We start from the raw sequence: 21005 nt of genomic DNA, 5'->3' as shown, positions 1-21005 counted from the left end.
ACTACACAATATCCCCTAATTAACGCCTGAAGAAGTCGCTGGCAGTTTCCATCCTTCTCAGCTAGGAAGAGGATAAGCGAGTAGTTTCCTGGCCAATAAAAGCCGGTATCATTTATGGGGGCTTCTGAAGAAAATGTTTAAGTGAGAGCCGGATAATCCAATGGAGAAATCTTAATTGGGTGCCTCAGGGAGAAAAACAGGACGTGTTTCAAATAAGATGAGTTCTATTGGGAATCGCCATCACAGCTGGGCTTGCTGCTAACATTTAGGAGGATCAGAAATGTGGCTCGGGTGTGAGAAGCCCTCCCGTTACGCGGACCCCTGCCCCAGCCATCCCCAACCCGGCTGCCCTCCCTTCGCGAAAAGTGGCTGAGACACCTCAGCAAAAAAATGCAACTGTGGCGGTTTAAGGGCAAAATTAACAAGCAGAAAGTTGGTCTCAGCCTCCCACTGGCAGGCGCTGGCTGAAGCCTCAGCCTGCACTGCAGGTGTGTGCGCTGCTGAAGAAAGGTTAATGTAAAATCTGTTGAACAGCCAGCCACACGGAGCCCCCTTCGGGCGCTTTCCGCCATCTCTGCTCTCACAGCAGGGGACTCTGCTGGATTAGAGACACTTTGGAAATCCTGCAGGCTCGAAGAGGGCAGGGTGTTAGGGAAGCAGGAGGGGGGCCTTTCTCCATGTCTCTGTGCTGATGGAATCAGCCTTGAGCCGGCTGTCTGGGATGTAATCCCCTTCTCTGGTAATTAAAAAAGTCAGCATTACAAGGAAAACGGTGTGCAGTAAAATGTAATCAATTCTGTGGGAGCTTAACCATCTGTTAAAGGTTAAATCCATGCATGGAGGCTGATGTCAGGATATTCATACGAAGGATTTGGCTTTCGGTGTGTTTCGGGCTCTTTAATCTACCGCAAGGATGAAGCAAACATCTGTGGGAAAATATTACTGGCCCCATATTCATCTGCTCAGGGCTAGAGATGCTATCGCCCAGTAACCAGTAACATAAACTTCCTCTCTCTGGGCGGAGAGGCGAAGGCCAGTCAATGGGTCCCCGCGGGGGTGGGCCCTAGTGGGCGGTGTGATCAGATTTAATGGGAGTTGTGTTCTTTCCGTTCAAACAGGTTTTTTCTTCGCAATAAAGTCGCTGGGGCGGAATCCGTCTCAGTCAGGCAGTTCCGTGCCACGCTGGGAAGATACCTGACCTTTTCCTGTATGGAAATGATTGCAATCTCCCGGGCATTAGCATGAACACATCGCGCTCTCTCCTCCCTCGCTGCCTCTCTCCCGCCCCTCGCCCTCGTCAGCAAAGGGTTAACCATTCCGGCATAATTACAGCTCCGGCTTTCGACTCCTCTGTCCACCAATGCGGTGCTGAAATGAGAGGCAGGTCCTCCCTCCGCTGCTCCGTCTGTGAGCCCGAAAGTAGTTGGAAGTCCAAGTGTTGGACAAACACAAGTGGGGGAGCGGCAAAGCAGCAGCAGCGGCGGCGCTCTCAGGCCCGGGCTAGCCACCGCACCCTTCGCCTCCGATGCCTTCTGCCCGGGGAGACAGCGCAAGCTCCCGCTGGGTGGCACGGGTGGTCTCGGGTGAGCCTTATCCCTGGAGGCGCTGCCGGAGCAGGGGCCCCGGCGCCATGGGGACTGGAGTCTGGGGCAGCGGCTGGACTTGGAGCTGGCAGATACTGTTGCTCCTGGTGACTTCTTGCCTGGAGCCGGCGGCCGGCCAGCTGCGCTATTCTGTCCCCGAGGAGCTGGAGCACGGCGCCTTCGTGGCTAACATCGCCGAGGACCTGGGTCTGGACGTGTCCAAACTGTCGACACGGCGGTTCCGCATAGTGTCCCGGGCCGGCACCAAGCAGCACCTGGAGGTGAACTTGGAGAACGGGATCCTCTTCGTCAACGAGAAGATCGACCGCGAGGAGGTGTGCGAGGCCGGCGGGGCCTGCCTGCTGCACCTGCAGCTGGTGATCGAGAGCCCGCTGGCGCTGTACCGCGTGGAGGTGGAGGTGCTGGACATCAACGACAACGCGCCCAGCTTCCCCTGGCCGGAGTACGTGCTGGAGGTGACCGAGTCGGCGCTGCCCGGCGCCCGCTTCCCGCTGGAGAGCGCGCAAGACCCGGACGTGGGCACCAACTCCCTGCGCACCTACCAGCTCAGCCCCAACGGCTTCTTCTCGCTCGAGGTGGAGACCCGCAGCGACAGCAGCAAGTTCGCCGAGCTGGTGCTGGAGCGAGCCTTGGACCGCGAGCAGCAGCGCAGCCACCGCATGGTGCTCACCGCCCTGGACGGCGGCCTCCCGGAGCGGTCGGGCACGGCCGGAATCCTTGTCACCGTGCTGGACGCCAACGACAACGTGCCGGCCTTCGACCAGCCCTCCTACGGGGTGAGCCTGCCCGAGGACGCGCCCCCAGGCACGCTGGTCATCAAGCTCAACGCCACGGACCTGGACGAGGGCACGAACGGCGAGATCGAGTACTCCTTCAGCGGCCACGCGCCGCCCCGGGTGCGCCAGCTCTTCAGCGTGGAGCCGCGCAGCGGCCAGGTGCGCCTGGCCGGCCCGCTGGACTACGAGCGCGCGCGCCTGCACGAGCTCTACGTCCAGGCCAAGGACCGCGGCCCCTCGGCGGTGGCCGTGCACTGCCGGGTGCTGGTGCACCTGCTCGACGTCAACGACAATGCGCCTGAGGTGAGCCTCACCTCGGTCTCCACGCCCGTGCTGGAGGATGCGCCGCCGGGCACCGTGATCGCCGTGATCAGCGTGCTGGACCGGGACTCCGGAGACAACGGGCAGGTGAGCTGCGAGATCCCCCGCAACGTGCCCTTCCAGCTCCAGGCTGCCTTCCGCAACTACTACACGCTGGTCACCACCGCGGCGCTGGACCGCGAGGTCGTGCCTGAGTACAACGTCAGCATCACGGCGCGGGACATGGGCTCGCCTGCGCTGCTCACCAGGAAGACCCTGACCGTTCAGGTGTCCGACATCAACGACAACGCGCCCCGCTTCCTGCAGCCCTCCTACAGCGTCTATGTGCTGGAGAACAACGCCCCGGGCGCCTCCATCTGCTCGGTCAGCGCCCTGGACCCCGACTGCCGGCAGAACGCCTACCTGTCCTACTCCATTGCCGAGGGGCACATCCAGGGCATGCCCGTGGCCACCTACGTCTCCATCAACTCGGATAGCGGGCACATGTACGCGCTGCGCTCGCTAGACTACGAGCAGATCCGCAACTTCCAGGTGCAGGTGCAGGCGCAGGACGCGGGCTTCCCCCCGCTCAGCAGCAATGTCACCGTCAACGTCTTCGTCCTGGACCAGAACGACAACGTGCCGGTCATCGTCTCGCCCGTGCCCCGCAACGGCTCGCTTGCCACAGATGTGGTGCCCCGCTCGGCCGACCCTGGCTACCTGGTGGGGAAGGTGTCTGCCGTAGACGCGGACTCCGGGCAGAATTCCCGGCTCTCCTACCAGATCCTGCAGGCCACTGACCCCAGCCTCTTCAGCGTGGCCCTGTACACTGGCGAGCTCCGCACCATCCGAGCCTTCCTGGACAAAGATGCCACTAGGCACCGCTTGGTCATCCAGGTGCGGGACAACGGGCAGCCGCCGCTCTCCGCCTCGGTGTCCCTGCTGCTGTCCGTGGTGGAGAGCGTGCCCGAGACCCTGTCCGATTTCAACGAGCTCTCCCTGAACCCTGAGCTCTCCTCCTCCACGCTCACCCTCTACCTCATCGTCTCCTTGGGGTCCGTGTCTTTCACCTTTCTGGTGGCCATCATCATCCTCACGGCCATCAAGTGCCACAAGGACCGGCACTCCCTGCATGGCTACGGCTGCTCCCTCCCCGCCTGCTGCTGCGTGAAGGCCAGGGCTTCGGCCGACGTCTTCAAAAATTCCAACATCAAGCCCCAGCTCTCCTCGGGCAACAAAGTGCCCACCAACTGCCTGGACGTGGCGGGCAGCGGCCCTCCGGGCTACTGCTACAAAGTCTGCCTGACCCCGGAGTCCGCCAAGAGCGACTTCATGTTCCTAAAGCCCTACAGCCCGAGTCCCCCGAGGAACAACGAGAAAGCCGCCGAGAACTTACCAGGGCCGGGAAGGAAGCCCCGACCGGCCAATAACACCGTCAGTGCCGCCAGCCAGGTAATCCTGCGCTGCAGTACAGCCGGTGGGGCTCTATGAGACACACCAGGAGAGAGTGCCATGAAATACCCCTTCAAGGGTTAGCCCGGCTTTCCCCCTTCTTCTCTCCCTCCCCCGCCCCCTTGGAAACAAATCTGAGCTGGGAGAAATCCTTTCATTCGGGCACAACTTTTTAAAGATAATTACCCTACCCTTTGATCAAGTGGATGTGTCGGAATTAGTACCCCTCAGACAGCAGGGAATTCTCCAGCACGCTCCTTATCCATGTCAGTTAATGATTTGGGGAACGTCAGGCTCATTTTAAATTAGCGAAAGTAGCAGAAAGCGCTCAGAAGCAGCAGCCCAGCTCCTATTAAGACTGAAATACGGCGCGTGCCCAGGAAAGCCTAGGGCTGTCTCAGGAGATAACTGTCCCCTTTTGAGGGCTCTCGCTTAGCCTCCGATTGCGGCTGCACAACCCCGTAGCCTTCCTTCAAGAGAGCCAGACATGACACGGGGCAGCAAAGCAAGCTGTGCTTGAAATTTCACTCTCTATTCTGTATTTCCCCATAGCACATATTACAGGCGGCACGAATTACTCAGGCGCTCTAGTGGCCCTTGGGGATTTTCAGCTCCTTTGTCTCAATAAGAAATTCAGGCAGATACACCCGGCTCAAGCAGATTCAGATGCAGCCGTTGCCCAATGCTGCATCAGTACCGCACCCAGTGCTTTCCTACTAGTGACGATCCTTTTCGGGTTTTATTTTTATTATTTATAAATCGCCCTAAGTGGCTTTGTTGGAGGATGGGGGAGGTTTCATGTGGTGATTAAAATCCTTCCCAAACGAGCGAAGGGAGCGAAGGGTGTCATGCTGCAGTATTGCCTCTCCAGTCCTCACAGTTGAGACCTGGTGTCTTGTTTGGTTCTTTCAGAGGCATCTCCTTGTCCTTGTAACTGAGATACTTCGCCATTCCCCCATTTCCTAAGGACACCACTTTTCTCCTGGCATCTATTAAAATTAATGCTGAAATATTGTCATTGAAGGGGAAGAGCACTTTGCAGAAGACAAATGCCTGACATTTCGGTGAACTGATCACTAGATGGTGCAAAAGCCTAGACTCTGCGCTCGGAGAGAAAAAAAGATTTAAAGAGATTTTTATGTCAACATTTGTTAGGTATTTAAATGAATAACGTCTAATTTTTTAGATGAAATACTCTTTCAATAACGCGATTACCGGGGATGGATGGGGATGAGAAGTCTAATCCACTTACAAACATTTTACTTTTAACAAAATATCCTTTTTTAAAATAAGCACAAGACATTCTGTAGACAGGTTTTCTTTTTACATTTTCCCTTGGATCATTGGACACAGTTGTCTAATATGTTAATGCGATTTCCCTCCAGTCAGTTACAAACTCCCTCTAGTGACATTCCGCACACAGCTGATTTCCACGCCTCTCCGCCTCAGGCTGGTGTAGGGAGATACCAGACTAAACCACCTCAATCGAAACTAAATATTAATAATAAAAAAGGTTTACAAATATCAAGAGAAAAAAATCTGTAATGAAAGAATGGATCCAGATTTACAGACAGGGGTTGGGAATTAAGGTGTGAAAACTGGGGTAGTGGGGAAGAGGGAGAAGAAAGGAGGCGTGATCTAGTGGGGGGAGACAAGTCTGGAAGACACTGCTTTCGGCTCTGTCAGACATTTCCTGTGTCTCTGTGCCTCAGTTTCCCCTCTGTAAAATGGAGATAGTATTACCTCACAGAGGTGCAGTGAGGCTTAATTCTTGGATGTCTGAGGGGCGCTTTGAGAGCTGATGGATGGCTCTGTAAAGGGGCAAAGCAAGTTGTTATCAAACCTGTGTTACCAAGTGCCAGGAGAACACTAGAGGGCTCAGTTATGTCCGAACAGTTACTTTGTTTACTACCACGGGCTAGTTGGCTTCAGAGGCGCATTGCTTTCAGAATACAGTAATTGGCCTGATTCCTATCTCACTCCCGCCGCTGTAACTCCACTGGCTTCTTTCTCTTGGCTGTTTTCTGGAACGAGGGCGGAGGGAGATATGTCCTGAGCTCACCGGATCTCATCCCTAATACATTTCCCACTCCTCATGCTGCCTCCCAAGGCAGGGAAGCCTGGAATTTGGATGCCCACTAATCTGCCTTTTCAGTTACAACCACCTCTAAGACATTTAAGTTTTTACCCCTAAATCCTCAGAAATGGCTTCCCTGATTCGGACTCGCTTTTGAACTCACACCTGGCCAATTATCAGGATCAACTGCACCCAGTTTGCGCGGGCCATGGCCTGAGAAATCATTGACAAGACAGGAACTGGAGCTTTCCAACGTCTGACCTAAATGACAACGAGGCAGGCATATTAAATAAAACTGTGCAACAATAGTGAAATAATTGGGGATTTTTAATGCAAGCCAAATCGAATACAGCTTCCATTTCACAATCCAGCGAGTCTGACACCGAGATTAAAAAATCACTCTGGCTAAACCCAAGTTGGAGTCTGACCGAGAAAACAGAATACAAATGAGCCTCTTTGAAAGCCCTGTTTGCTTCTCCGTTCATGTTCGTATCTGATGTTCCATCACCTCCTATTCTTTGAAGGAGACGGATTAGAAGAACAGGCAGATTATTTAGACCGGCAACATATTTACAGAGAGCAACTGAAGTGGGTTAGAGTGCGGGCCAGAGAGGGTTTTCAATGGATTTCTGGAAGCAGACGGCTTGTTGCTTCACTGGTGAAACATAAAAGATAAGACAGCTCCCTTTGTTAGTTGTTCTAAACGCAGAAATCCTACAAGCAAGCAGCAGCTTTGTTCCTGCGCTTTGGCAGGGACAGTAATTAAATATTGTAATCTGAATGAGATCCGAAAGCAGACCAATAACTGGATGCGGAGTGACAGCTTTAGCTTTCAGTGGGAAAGGTAAATATACCTCCCCCGGAACAAGGAGAATAGGGCAGCATTGCCCTGCTATTTGCCCTCTGTCTCTGCCTTGCACTTTTCACTCCTCGCGTAGCGTCAGGTGTATGGGTTCTTGGGGGTGATTTTTTTTATCAGAGCTGGAGATTCTGTCGAGTGATCAGTTTCACATAACCCTAGGAGATATACCTAGAAGGCATCTCACTTCTCTTGCTCTAGCGATCATTTCCCACCTATTTCGCAGTGTAGCTAATTCACCCCCTAACCACATGGAACCTGGGCCTTCAGTGGTTTCTCAATTTGCCCGAAAAGCAGGCAGAGTTCATCTAGCTCAGACGAACCCAACCTAGCCATAGAGCCAAAAGGATCTAACCTAATTCATTCAATTCCCTTTGCTGTGAGCATTAAGCACTCAACGCTTCTTTGGGGGGAGGTGATGGGTATGGCAAACCCACGCGCCAGAAAGATGGAAATTCCATGTGTCTAATGTTGTATATTTCCTGTGTTTTACAGATCAAACAGCCCAATACGGACTGGCTGCCTACAAAAACCCAGCGATCAGCCCTGAAAAGGTACCAGAACCTAATACTTAGAGGGTATGGGGTAAAGGGGGAAGGACGGTTATTGCTGACCCGAATACGAGTGGAGTCTTCATGGCGTCTTTGTTGTCTTGATGGTTCTCTTTAGTTCGCAGAGTCTGGAGGACGTAGGAGGAGTCCGCAGAGGAGTCCAGAAAGAGCATGACAGGCTGCGTACCCTGGTCACTCCAGTCTCTGGTTAGTGTTGGGTAGTACAGAACATCACACGCCTAAAGTCTAAGTGGGCGGCTCCCAAACTGGCTGGGGAAACCGAACCAGGCTGCCAGCCTAAGGCCCCATCTGAGCCTTTCATTCCCCACCAGCGCTGTATGTGCTTTATCCCGCATCGGAGCCCGGGCTGCTCCAAACCCTAGCCTCGCCCGAGGCCAGTGCACCGCCAGGAATGGGCGGGGGGAGCGGTGGTGGGAGCACTGGGATGTTGGAAACGCATCATGGTAGTGAGAGGAATCTTCCTATGTACCAGTCACAACAGCTATAGGCACCAGAACTAGTGATGTAGAGCGGTAGTCCAGCGCCAGGCCCATTGAACGGATTCATTTCTTCCTACCTCAGGCATTTTAAAGGCCGATTAAGGCGCGGCTGGATTGGGAGGGAGGGTGTATCTGGCTGACTGATCCGCTCTGGTCCCCAGAAGCTTTTCCCGGTGCTAGCTAACGTTTGCTTTCTCCAGAATTCCAGAAAGCATCCGGGGCCTCCAACAGCATTTGGACCCCCAGGTACGGCCCCCTGTACCCGCCGCACATCCCGTACCAGCACAACGTTTATATACCAGGGACCCCAACCATGCTGGCAAACAAGGAGGGGCCCCGCTGCCTGGATCCGGAGGACAAGAACAGCTTCTCCACTTTTGGGAAGAGGAAGAAAATGGCCACCTATTGCGACATAGGCGAGAGCATGATTATCAACAATGACCTAAAATAATGGCTGCCAGACCAGAGCGCCGGTCAGCTCTGTCCATGTTCCTGGAGAAGCTGAGATGGGGTCAGTTGCCTTTTCCAGCCTGCAGCTTTTATACAGTGCAAGAAGCAGTGGGGTCCTTCTATACGAAGTGCCCTCCTTGCTAATCTGCTGAACAGTGTGATGCTAAGACATTGCCTGCAGCCCAGGTACCTATTATTGTAATTAACCAAGTCCAGTCTCCGGCCTGCAGCTGGACAGAAGAGGAGATGGATTTGCAGCACTTGAACCAAGAGAAGGAATGAAATGGGAGACTGGAAGAAAGACATTAAGATTCTTCCCATGTCATTCTGCAGGGGCGGTAGCTGGTCTGTGTATTAGTGGGTACATGACCGTTTAGTAGTGGGTGTGAGGATTACACGAAGGATTTGCCTTGTGTTAAACACATCCCCATGCAGATTTATTCTGGGGGCCGAAAATCCGAGCAGCCCTCGGCCATGTCTCGCGCCTTTCAAGAAGCCTTTAGCAAGCTCCATTTTGTAACTATTGTAACTTCTTTCCTCGTGAGGCTGTGTGAATGTATCAAGTACACGTGTATGTTTCTGACTGTTGAACGCTCTGGAATCGCTGCAAAATGCCATGTTAAAATCAAGAGGGCTGAGAGAGCTACTCGGGTTAAAGCAAACATAGATAGTACCTGGGCAGGGAGAACTCTCCATAAATTAAGGAGTTATGGAATACTGTAATAATTTCTTAGACCTGGATCTCAGATCAGTTACAGGGGAGACATGGAGGCAGGGCACAGCATGCTAAAACCAGCCCATTGTTTCTGGCCTCACTGACAGTTAAAACATATAACCAAACAACTGCCGGGTGTTGTAATTTTTGATCCGCTCATCTGAAACGCAGATCTCATCGGGGAAGACTGTTTTTTATTATTAAAATTATAACTAAAAGTTTCCAGGATCTAAGCGTTCTTAAAGAGAGAGTTTATGGGCAAGTCTCGCGTTCCCAGGCAAGGGACCCACATCTCCTCCTCTTTGTGGTCTGTGATGTGGAAGGGGGATGGAGACTGGGCAGCCAGGGGTCGCAGAGTGGGGCTATATCATCTTTTCTACTTAGCCTCCCTCAGGAATCCCAGGAGCACTGAAGGCAGAGACCCTGGTTATGGTACCAGGGTCTTAATGAAGCCAAGTTGCCATTTACCCGGGGACCCCTCATGGGGTTCAGATATGGTACAGGGGCTCAGGCTTCTAGGTGGATGACGTTGGCCTCCTGCAAGCCCCTGGAATCCTCTACATTTAGGGGAAGGCTCTGCTGTCATATTCACCAATAACAGCCCCCTTGATGATGACTATGGGGTGGATCTCAGCGAGATTTCCTTCCCCAAAGCCCAATCTTTCCCCCCCCCATGGGAAGTGTAAAAAATAAGCTCCCCCTTTTGACTGGTGAGCCATAGGATGGGACCCATCTTTAGATGGGGTGATGATCTCCTGCACACAAGCACATCACCGCTATAGCTGCCCTCCCAGATCAAAGAGAAGTTTTCACTCCACCCCATGTTGCTTTTTAAGGCATTAAACACTCAATCGGGCAGAATCCCAAATAAAAAACACGCTCCGCCCACCTCCTACAAACTCCTCTGTTAGTTGTACTCAGCCTAGAGCCCGAAGAGTATATTTCCTTTGAGAAACTCAACCGAAGATTGTCCATCACCATTGAGAAAGTTCAAGCTCGTTCAAATTTGCCACGCAGGTGGGAGTGGGGACACAGCTCAGATCAGGCAATTCTAGTTTTGGCTTGCTTGGAACTAGCCCCCGAGATCCCAAAGGTCTCTGAATCTGAATCTCCTCTTTGTTGACAGATTTGAACTGACAAACCTATTTAAAATAACACAGAGGAACAATTTTCCTGGAGAGATATGTTGGTCTGTGGGCATGGAAACCGTGTGGAGAAGTGTGCCAGAGTCACAGAAGGAAGATTGCTAGGCTTTTGAATGACAGCTCATTTCGAACAATACATGCAGTGCATGAGAAATTCCCTTTCAACAAGTAGCCTTTGTTTCACAGTGTTTGCTTTATACTAATACAATTGTATTTTAATAGCTCAGACAGCTCTATGGCTTTTCTGATGGGCAACAAACAGCAGCCACACTGGCAACGGTTTCTCCGATGGTTTTGTTTTTCACCTTTCATTGGGCAGAATATTATCATCGTCTCTGAGCGGGGACTTGGCTTGGCCAAAGCTTGCTGGAGATCTTTTAAAACTCTGTAATTTGCCGCAATTACCATATTGGATGCTAGCAATATTAAAATGCTTCATCTTGTCGTTTCCACGGAAGAGGTTATATCCCTTGCTTTCCTTTTAAAATCTCTGCTGTGTGCACTATTGCATTCCTCACCTGTACGGTTTCCTTTCGGCGATGGCTGAAGTATTCCCTGTACATACTTCGCTGGACTCTTGTCTTGGCCCCTTTGAACCACTTTGGTGGTAAATTGGGGGCCGTCAAGCTTCTTTCACCAGCTCCCTGAGGATTCCATCAGCGTTAGGGGAACAAGTAGGTGGACTAGCCATTCTCCCCGACCCCTCTTCTGGCCCTGGGGAGAAAGGAGGCGTGGCTGGAGCAGCTGCAGATCCTGGAGATCCCCAGCTGGCAGAACAACCCCACGGGGCTGTTCTAAGTGGCACAGGGGATCAAGGTATCTCCCTGCCCTCCTCAGGGTTAAGGCGCCGCAAAGGTTGCAGAAAGTTGCATTTGTTCACCTGCCCAGGCGCCGATCCTACAATAACGGGTCCAGCCCGTTCAACTGTGCTAGACCCAGGGATGCTAACCACGCTCAATGGAAAGCACTTCAGTATCCTTCTGCGTGAGAGCTGCAAGCTAAATATAATGACCTATTAGTTTCCCCTTTGCATTGTTTCTACTATTCAGTTAAGCTTTTCCTGAGAGACTCGCCACCCACACCTGGCATCTGGACTAGTAGGAAGACAGGCACCTATCTCTGGATATGTGCCAAACGCAAGGACGTAGGTGTCTGGAAGCAGATGTGTCAGATTTGCTATGGAAAAATCCTCCCCTCTCCAACCGCTTTCTTTCTTTCTTTCTTTCTTTCTTTCTTTCTTTCTTTCTTTCTTTCTTTCTTTCTTTCTTTCTTTCTTTCTTTCTTTCTTTCTTTCTTTCTACTGGAGTTCCCTGGTTAGCTGCAGAGCTTGGGCAGAGGCAGTGCAACTTTCCCAAACACAGAAGTCAGACTGAGGGGGGAGGGAAGGGCAGCGAGGGTAATCAGGTACTCTCCTCCAAAGCTCCAACCACAACCCACACTCCACCTGCTTGTGAGCCTCAAATGAGAGGATGCCCACAGTTAGACGGGTCAGATTTTCATCACCTGATCTTCCCGCTTTCTCCCATGATTTGATCAGCAATGACTTTTTAGCAACGTTGACGTTAAATTGTCATAATTAGGCTTTAGAGCTAACGCCTAGTGGAAATGAATTGGGTCAATCATTGTCTTCTCTGCCGAGTCTGCCAGCTGTGGGCTAACCAGTGCCAATTCTACAGCTGGTTTTGGGGATGTAGATTATACGTATCTGTTCGGAAATGGACGGAGATCACCAAATCACTTCATAGGGGCCACTAAACAGTGGCCAGGAGGTAATTTTCGAGGTGAAGAATGATCTTGCAGTTAAGGAAAGCAGGCTTCGAATTCGGGAGACCTGACTTCTATCCACATTCCTGCCACATGATCTTAGGTAAAATAAAAAAAATCACCCTGTGCTTCAGTGTAAAACGAGGCTAATGATATTGCCTTATTTCATAAGTGAGCTGTGAGGTTTCATTCAAGTAATATTTATAAAGGGCTTTGAGATCTTCAGAGAGAGTGTTTTAGATGTTTTATTATTAATGATTTTTGGTCACTATTAGTTTTTTCCAGATTCAGAGCAGAAATGAAAGCTTCATATTCCAATTTTACAATTTGGGATATAATTTTGTGGTAATAAAGGGGTGGTTTCATGGCCTATGAAGAATGTTAAGGAAAAACAAAGAAACTCCAGGAAACTAAAGTCTTACAACCTCATATGAAATTAGATGGTTTACAGAAACCTGATTGCTGCGGAAAGTAATACAATCAAGAAGCAATAACTCCATTACATTGACTTAATTCCCTATAAAACTTAGTGGTTATGTGCCAAATTCGGGGGTGCAATCCAAACCAATGAGGAGTTTTGTCACTGCCTGCCTTGTAATCCCGAGTGCTTCAAAATGCTCTGCTGCTGTAGTGCTCTTGACTGGATGTTTCTAGCTAGCATAAAAACATGCACTGATGAGTGTCTGTGTGTTAAGCCCTGGTTCAGTTTTCTGTTCCCTACAGCCTGCCTACAACACAGAAGCCCCAATGTGGTTACACCTGACAAGATGACCCCAATGCCTCATATGTCTACACTACGGGATTAATCCGAATTTATATAATTCGAATTTGGGAAACAGATTGTATAAAGTCGAATGTATGCGGCCACACTAAGCACATTAATTCGGCGGTGTGCGTCCATGTACCGGGGCTAGCGTCGATTTCTGGAGCGTTGCACTGTGGGTAGCTATCCCATCGCTATCCCATAGTTCCCGCAGTCTCCCCCCCCCATTGGAATTCTGGGTTGAGATCCCAGTGCCTGATGGGACAAAAAACATTGTCGCAGGTGGTTCTGGGTACAGCCTCACCCCTGCCTCCCTCCCTGCATGAAAGCAACGGACAGCAGACAACCATTTCACGCCTTTTTTCCTGGGTGAACACTGCAGACTCCATACCATGGCAAGCATGGATCCCGCTCAGCTCAAGACAGCAGTCATGAACATTGTAAACACCTCGCGCGTTCTCGTGGAGTTTATGCTGAGCCAGGACCAGAAAAACGAGGCGAGGAGGCGGCGGCGGCGGAGCGACAAGCGTGATGAGGACATGGACATGGACATGGACACGGACACAGACACAGAATTCTCTCAAACCGCGGGCCCCGGTGCTTTGGAGATCATGTTGTTAATGGGGCAGGTTCTATCCATGGAATGCCGATTCTGGGCAAGGAAAAACAAGCACAGACTGGTGGGACCGCATAGTGTTGCAGGTGTGGGATGATTCCCAGTGGCTGCGGAACTTTCGCATGCATAAGGGCACTTTCATGGAACTTTGTGACTTGCTGTCCCCTGCCCTGAAACGCCAGAATACCAAGATGAGAGCAGCCCTCACAGTTGAGAAGCGAGTGGCGATAGCCCTGTGGAAGCTTGCAATGCCAGACAGCTACCGGTCAGTCGGGAATCAATTTGGAGTGGGCAAATCTACTGTGGGGGCTGCTGTGATGCAAGTAGCCAAAGCAATCACTGAGGTGCTGCTACGAAAGGTAGTGACTCTGGGAAATGTGCAGGTCATAGTGGATGGCTTTGCTGCAATGGGATTCCCAAACTGTGGTGGGGCGATAGATGGAACCCATATCCCTATCTTGGCACCGGAGCATCAGGGTACCCAGTACATAAACCACAAGGGGTACTTTTCAATGGTGCTGCAAGCACTTGTGGATCACAAGGGACGTTTCACCAACATCAATGTGGGCTGGCCGGGAAGGGTTCATGACGCTCGTGTCTTCAGGAACACTGCTCTGTTTAAAGGGCTGCAGCAAGAAACTTACTTCCCGGACCAGAAAATAACCGTTGGGGATGTTGAAATGCCAATAGTTATTCTTGGGGACCCAGCCTACCCCTTAATGCCATGGCTCATGAAGCCATACACAGGCTGCCTGGACAGGAGTCAGGAGCTGTTCAACTACAGGCTGAGCAAGTGCAGAATGGTGGTAGAATGTGCATTTGGCCATTTAAAAGGTCGCTGGCGATCGTTACTGACTCGCTCAGACCTCAGCCAAACCAATCTCCCCATTGTTATTTCTGCTTGCTGTGTGCTCCACAATCTTTGTGAAAGTAAGGGGGAGACCTTTATGGCAGGGTGGGAGGCTGAGGCAAATCGCCTGGCTGCTGATTACACGCAGCCAGACACCAGGGCAATTAGAAGAGCACACCAGGAAGCGCTGTGCATCAGAGAAGCTTTGAAAACCAGTTTCATGACTGGCCAGGCTACAGTGTGAAATATCTGTTTGTTTCTCCTTCATGAAAATACGCCCCCTTTATTGACTCATTCTCTGTAAGGAACCCACCCTCCCCCTTCCCCCAGCTTGCTTTCAAACCAAATAAAGTCACTATCGTTTAAAAATCATTTATTCTTTATTCATAGATTATAAAAAGAGGGAGGGAACCCGGGTGGGGTTTGGGAGGAGGGAAGGAAAAGGCCACTAAAAAAAGGTTAAAAAAATGACAGCCTTTTGCTTGGGCTGTCCACTGGGGTGGAATGGGAAGGTGTATGGATCACAGACGCAGGTCCGGGCAACAGAATTCGGCTTGCATGCAGCCATGGTAAGCCATTGTCTTTCGGCTTCTGCGCCCTCCTTTCCCACATACCAAGCAAAGCCCGTTGAGTGCAGCAGTTTTCCTGTTAACCTTCAGCAGCAGAAAACAAACTAACCCCCCCCATCCAATTCTCTGGATGATCGCTTTATCCCTCCCCCCACCGCGTGGCTGGTATCAGGGAAGATCCCTGCAGGAACCAAACTAACACCCCCCACCCCGCCATGAATTCTCTGGGATGATCGCTTTACCCCTCCCCCCACCGCGTGGCTGGTATCAGGGAAGATCCCTGCTAGCCAAACGTGAAAAGCTCTGGGCCAATTCCCCCCCCCCGCGCTTGGCTAACTGCAGGGAAGGATTTCTTTTCAGCCAGAGGCAAACAGCCCAGTAGGAACGGCCACCTCTGTCCCCTTAATTAAATTCCCGTATTTCAACCAGGTTACCATGAGCGATATCACTCTCCTGAGGATTACACAGCAAGATAAAGAACGGATGTTGCTTGAATGCCAGCAAACACCGGGACCATACGCTGCCAGGCTTTGTCATGCAATGATACCAGATTACTTGCTGCAAGCATGGTGCGGTCAAGTGTCCTACCATGGAGGACGGAATAAGGCTGCACTGCCCAGAAACCTTGTGGCAAGCCTTTTGGAGTACCTCCAGGAGAGCTTCATGGAGATGTCCCTGGAGGATTTCCGCTCCATCCCCAGACACGTTTACAGACTTTTCCAGTAGCTGTACTGGCTGCGAATGCATCCCAAGTCCTCAGGGCAAAGTAATCATTAAAAACCCTTGCTTTTAAAACAAGTTTTATATTTTAAAAGGTAAACTCACCTGAGGTCCCTTCCATGGGGTCGTGGTCTTGGATACTGGGTTGGGAGGGTTGGGAGGGTACTTCAGTCAGGCTGAGAAAAAGATCCTGGCTGTTGGGGAGAATGGAGTGCTGGGTGCTCTCTGCAAGCTCATCCTCCTCCTCCTCCTCCTCTTCCCCGTCCACAGAATCCTCAGGTGTAGCTGATGAGATTATCCCCGCCTGGGAATCCACGGTCAGAGGTGGGGTAGTGGTGGCGGCCCCCCCTAGAACTGCATGCAGCTTGGCGTAGATGCGGCATGTCCGCAGCTCTGACCTGGAGCGACCGTTTGCCTCCTTTGTTTTTTGATAGGCTTGTCTGAGCTCCTTGACTTTCACGCGGCACTGATCTGAGTCCCTATTGTGGCCTCTCTCCATCATGCCCTTGGAGATTTTTTCAAAAGTTTTGGCATTTCGTCTTTTTGAACAATGTTCTGCTAGCACTGAATCCTCTCCCCATATAGCAATCAGATCCAGTACCTCCCGTACGGTCCATGCTGGTGCTCTTTTTCGATTATCGGCCTGCATGGTTACCTGTGCTGATGAGCTATCTGTGGTCACCTGTGCTCTCCATGCTGGGCAAACAGGAAATGAAATTCAAATGTTCGCGGGGCTTTTCCCGTCTACCTGGCCAGTGCATCCGAGTTCAGATTGCTGTCCAGAGCGGTCACAATGGTGCACTGTGGGATAGCTCCCGGAGGCCAATACCATCGAATTGCGGCCACACTACCCCTAATTCGAAATGACAAAATCGATTTTAGCACTACTCCGCTTGTCGGGGTGGAGTACAGAAATCGATTTTAAGAGCCCTTTATTTCGAAATAAATGGCTTCGTTGTGTGGACGGGTGCAGGGTTAATTCGATTTAACGCTGCTAAATCCGAATTAAAGTCATAGTGTAGACCAGGCCTCAGAGTCCTGAATTTTCCCAAAACTGTGGGCTCTGCAAAGTGGAGCCCTCTCCTGGATCATCAGAGAGATATTAAGTTTCTTTTGTTCCTTTTGAAGATACAATACCCAGCATTACCACATTAACTAGAGTTAACGTTCACTTTAAATCAAACACAGTCCTGGCTTGGTTTGATTAAAAGTAAATCAGGTTTATTAACAAAAAGAAGATAGGATTTTAAGTGAGTTCAAGTAGAAAGAGTAGAGTTAGAACTGGTTACAAGCAAATAAAAGTGAAAAGCCCTTTCTAGGAGGCTAAGCCTTAACAAAACAAGCTACAATCTTTGTTCAAGGTAGTTTCTTTACCAATCTACCTCCCAGCAAGATGGCTGACGACCTCTCTAGTCAAGCTCTCCCACAAAGTCCAGAGTACTTGGTTCAATTGTCTTCTTAGGTGAAAGATCACTTGTGGTTTTCTGTCCCTCCCCTTTTTTAGTCCGGTGAGTCTTTGAAATAGATACTTCTGGATGACCCCCTAAAGTAAAGTTCATTCAAGCCAGGAGGAAGGTGACAGAAGTGTCATGATGGTTTCTTCCCCTGCTTGTTTGTTAAAATGCAAATCAATCTGTTTCCTGCAATCTCCTTCCCCTCTTGATGATCCTATGTAATTTACATTCCCCGACCCCTGGTCTCTTAATGTACCTTGGAAATACCTTCCAGGTGGCAGAACCACTCCTTTGTCCAGGGTGGAGTTACTTTATCCAAAGGCACATTGATTTTGAATTGTCCCAATACTAGGAGTTCTGCACTCTCCCCAGGGAGCAGGTCTGCCTGTTAACCCATACTTCTCCAGACTAGAGAAATTTAAATCCCAGTATCTCTCTTCCCCATGCATGCTTTACCATTCACCCTGGCAGCTTTAATAAATCCCATGTTCATCTCCAACAGGTCAGAGCTCACAAAATTAATCAGAGGACCTGCAGGTACCTCTTAGGATCCTGTGTTAAATACAGTTGCATTAATTTGGGCTGTACTGTATGTGGCCTTAGCTTATTTCAGTTTAGGGCAGTTATCCCTCAAGTGTTCAGTGGATTCATGGGTGAAACATCTTCTTGGACTGTTTGCAACCGTGCCTTAGTGGGTCATAACTTAGAATGTCAAAATTAGGACAAACTGCTGAGAAATATGGCAAACACAACCCCAAACTGGTGGTTATTCTTTTATAAGATATACCAAACCAGCCACAAATGTAAATTCCTGTTTCACCACACTGGCTAACAAGAAAACATAAAGGCAGTTTCCTCAGTTCTTATATTACCACCAAAAACACTGGATTCAGAGATGAGTGGTTCATTACAATCGGTCTCATCAAATAATAGGTTCTTCTGATCCCAAAGGACCCAAAGGACACACCCAGGTCAATATAGAATTTAGATTTTACCCAAAAATCACGCTGGTGCCAATCCTTTAGTATCTAAAATCTAAAGGTTTATTCATAAAAAGAAAGAAAGAAAAGTGAGGGATAAAATTGGTTAAATGGAATCAATTACATACAGTAATGGCAAAGTTCTTGGTTCAGGCTTGTAGCAGTGATGGAATAAACTGCTGGCCTAAGTCAAGTCTCTGGAGTACATCCACAGCTTGGATGGGTCATTCAGTCCATTGTTCAGAGCTTCAGTTTGTAGCAAAATTCCTCCAGAGGTAAGAAGCAGGATTGAAGACCAAATGGAGGTGTTTCCAGGGCCTTTTATAGCTTTTGTCATGTGGAGGGTGTGACGGGTTGGATCACAGAAACCCCCTTGGGAGCTGCCACCCAATGTGCAAAGACTACCCCTGCTTCTGTTTTCCCTGCCAGCTCAGGACTCCAGCACCCTGTCTTGCTGAGCCAGACACTCCAGTCTGCTCTAACAAAGACTCAGGGTCTGAATCACTTGCCCCAAAGCTGCAAGTTTACCTGAAAACAGCGTACAGTAGTGTGCTTGTCTTTAGCACTCAGATGCCCAACTCCCAATGGGGTCTAAACCCAAATAAATCCGTTTTACCCAGCATAAAGCTTATGCAGAGTAAACTCATAAATTGTTCGCCCTCTATAACACTGATAGAGAGATATGCACAGTTGTTTGCTCCCCCAGGTATTAATACATACTCTGAGTAAATTACTAAATAAAAAGTGATTTTATTAAATACAGACAGTAGGATTTAAGTGGTTCCAAGTAGTAACGGACAGAACAAAGTAAGTCACAAGCAAAATAAAATAAAATGCGCAAATCTATGCCTAATCAAACTGAATACAGATAATCTCACCCTCAGAGATGCTTCAGTAAGTTTTTCTCAGACTGGACACCTTCCAGGCCTGGGCACAATTCTTTCCCCTGGTACAGCTCTTGTTCCAGCTTAGGTGTTATCTAGGGGATTCTCCATGATGGCTCCTCTCTCCCTCTGTTCTCTTCCACCCCTTTATATATCTTTTGCATAAGGCGGGAACCCTTTGTCCCTCTGGGTTTCCCACCCCCCCACCCCCTCACTGGAAAAGCACCAGGTTAAAGATGGATTCCAGTTCAGGTGACATGATCACATGTCACTGCAAGATTTCATTACTCACTTGCCAGCACACACATATACAGGGAGACTCACAGGTAAACAGCCATCTGCAGACAATGGGAGTCATCAAGATTCCAAACCATCATTAATGGCCCACACTTTACATAATTACAATAGGCCCTCAGAGTTGCATTTTATATTTTTAGTTTTAGATACAAGAGTGGTACATTTCTACAAATAGGATGATCACAGTCAGTAGATTATGAGCTTTGTAATGATACCTTACAAGAGACCTTTTGCATGAAGTATATCCCAGTACGTTATATTCACTTTTTACCATATTTTTCTAAAACAATCCCAGTTACATTACATTTACTTATTATCATGTTTTTATAAAACCATATAGACTGCACAACGTCACAGAGGGCATTCCATTGTTATTACTGTGGAAATTTTCAGCAACAAGATGGAGTTTGCAGTCACATGGGCAAGTCCCATGTCTATGCATTTCACCTAGTCACAGCAGAACATTCCATTAAGTGTAGATGGGCATCTCCCATGGTCCATTGTCAGTTAAATGTTCTTTCGATAGGCCACTCAATTTCAATAGTCCCTCCAAGATGTGCTGGCTAATTACTTTGTGGGCGTTACTCCAGGAGCAAACATTTGAAATCCAAGTATAGAGCCAATACTTATAACTTCAAATACAAATATGATACATGCCTATAGATAGCATAATCATAAACAGCAAATCATAACCTTTTCATAGACATCTTACGCGACAAACTTTGTACAATATTTGCTGCAAATATATAACAGTGGTTGCAACAATTATCTATTTGGTCATATTCTATCAGATAACATCACACTGTTCTCCTGTACAGGATGTCTTTGAGTGAGATTCCCAAGGGAGGATCTCTTCTGGAGAGGAGAGTGCCTGGGCTCCCAATTGCCTTATCTTTTCCCAGGGACAAAACGGGCTCTCTCCCTTAACACTGGGCTTCTTTCCTTCCCTCTGTGGCTTGTAATCACTGGATGCTTTAGCTTGCACATGTACATCAGCAAGATCCATGACATTGTGGACAGACTCTAGGGGTGTATCCCAGATAGCTTGTCTGATTTCCTCAGAACACATGCCCAAGAATATTCTTGTGCAAAAAGATCAAACAACTGGTCATAATTCTCTGCCCTCTTCCCCTTGGCCCATTTTTCATCAAATCACACAATTTATTCACATTCTTTATGAGTAATTTTGTTATGCATTTTGAGACCTCTAAATTTCATTTCATACATTTTGGGGGTGTGATGTTATCTGATTACAATATGACCATACAGATCATAGTTGCAACCACTATTATATATTTGCAACAAATCTTGTACAAAATGTGGCATGTAAGGCGTCTATTAAAGGTTTTTATTTGCTGGTTATGATTATGCTATCTGTATGCATGTATCATTTTTGTATTTGAAGTTATGAGTATTGGCTGTATACCTGGGTTTCAAATATTTTCTCCTGGGGTAAATAACAAGGTAGTTAGCCAGCACATCTTGGAGGGACTATTCAAATTGAGTGGCCCATCAAAAGGACACTTAACTCACAATGAACATGTGACTTGCCATGTGACTCCAAACACTATCTGGTCACCTATGATTCTCCACTAGGTATGCTGAGGCTTTTGTTTGAAACAATGAGTTTCCCTCCACATGGCAGATGATATAAAAGGCCCTGGAAACCCCACAATTTT

At 49.2% G+C, this 21005-nt stretch overlaps 1 protein-coding gene across 1 annotated transcript; it reads left to right on the top strand.

Moving 5' to 3' along the window:
• Nucleotides 1-1525: 1525 nt before the first annotated feature.
• Nucleotides 1526-8570, top strand: LOC135882613 (protocadherin-10-like). Its single transcript, XM_065409573.1, has 4 exons — nucleotides 1526-4132; nucleotides 7564-7622; nucleotides 7738-7826; nucleotides 8320-8570. Exons 1-4 carry the CDS (start codon nucleotides 1526-1528, stop codon nucleotides 8568-8570), a joined length of 3006 nt encoding a protein of 1001 aa, XP_065265645.1.
• Nucleotides 8571-21005: the final 12435 nt, after the last annotated feature.

This window comes from Emys orbicularis, chromosome 8, assembly GCF_028017835.1.
Source record: "Emys orbicularis isolate rEmyOrb1 chromosome 8, rEmyOrb1.hap1, whole genome shotgun sequence".
NCBI lineage: Eukaryota > Metazoa > Chordata > Testudines > Emydidae > Emys > Emys orbicularis.
Note: the sequence above shows the minus strand (reverse complement) of the source record. Positions and strands in the feature narration are given on the sequence as shown.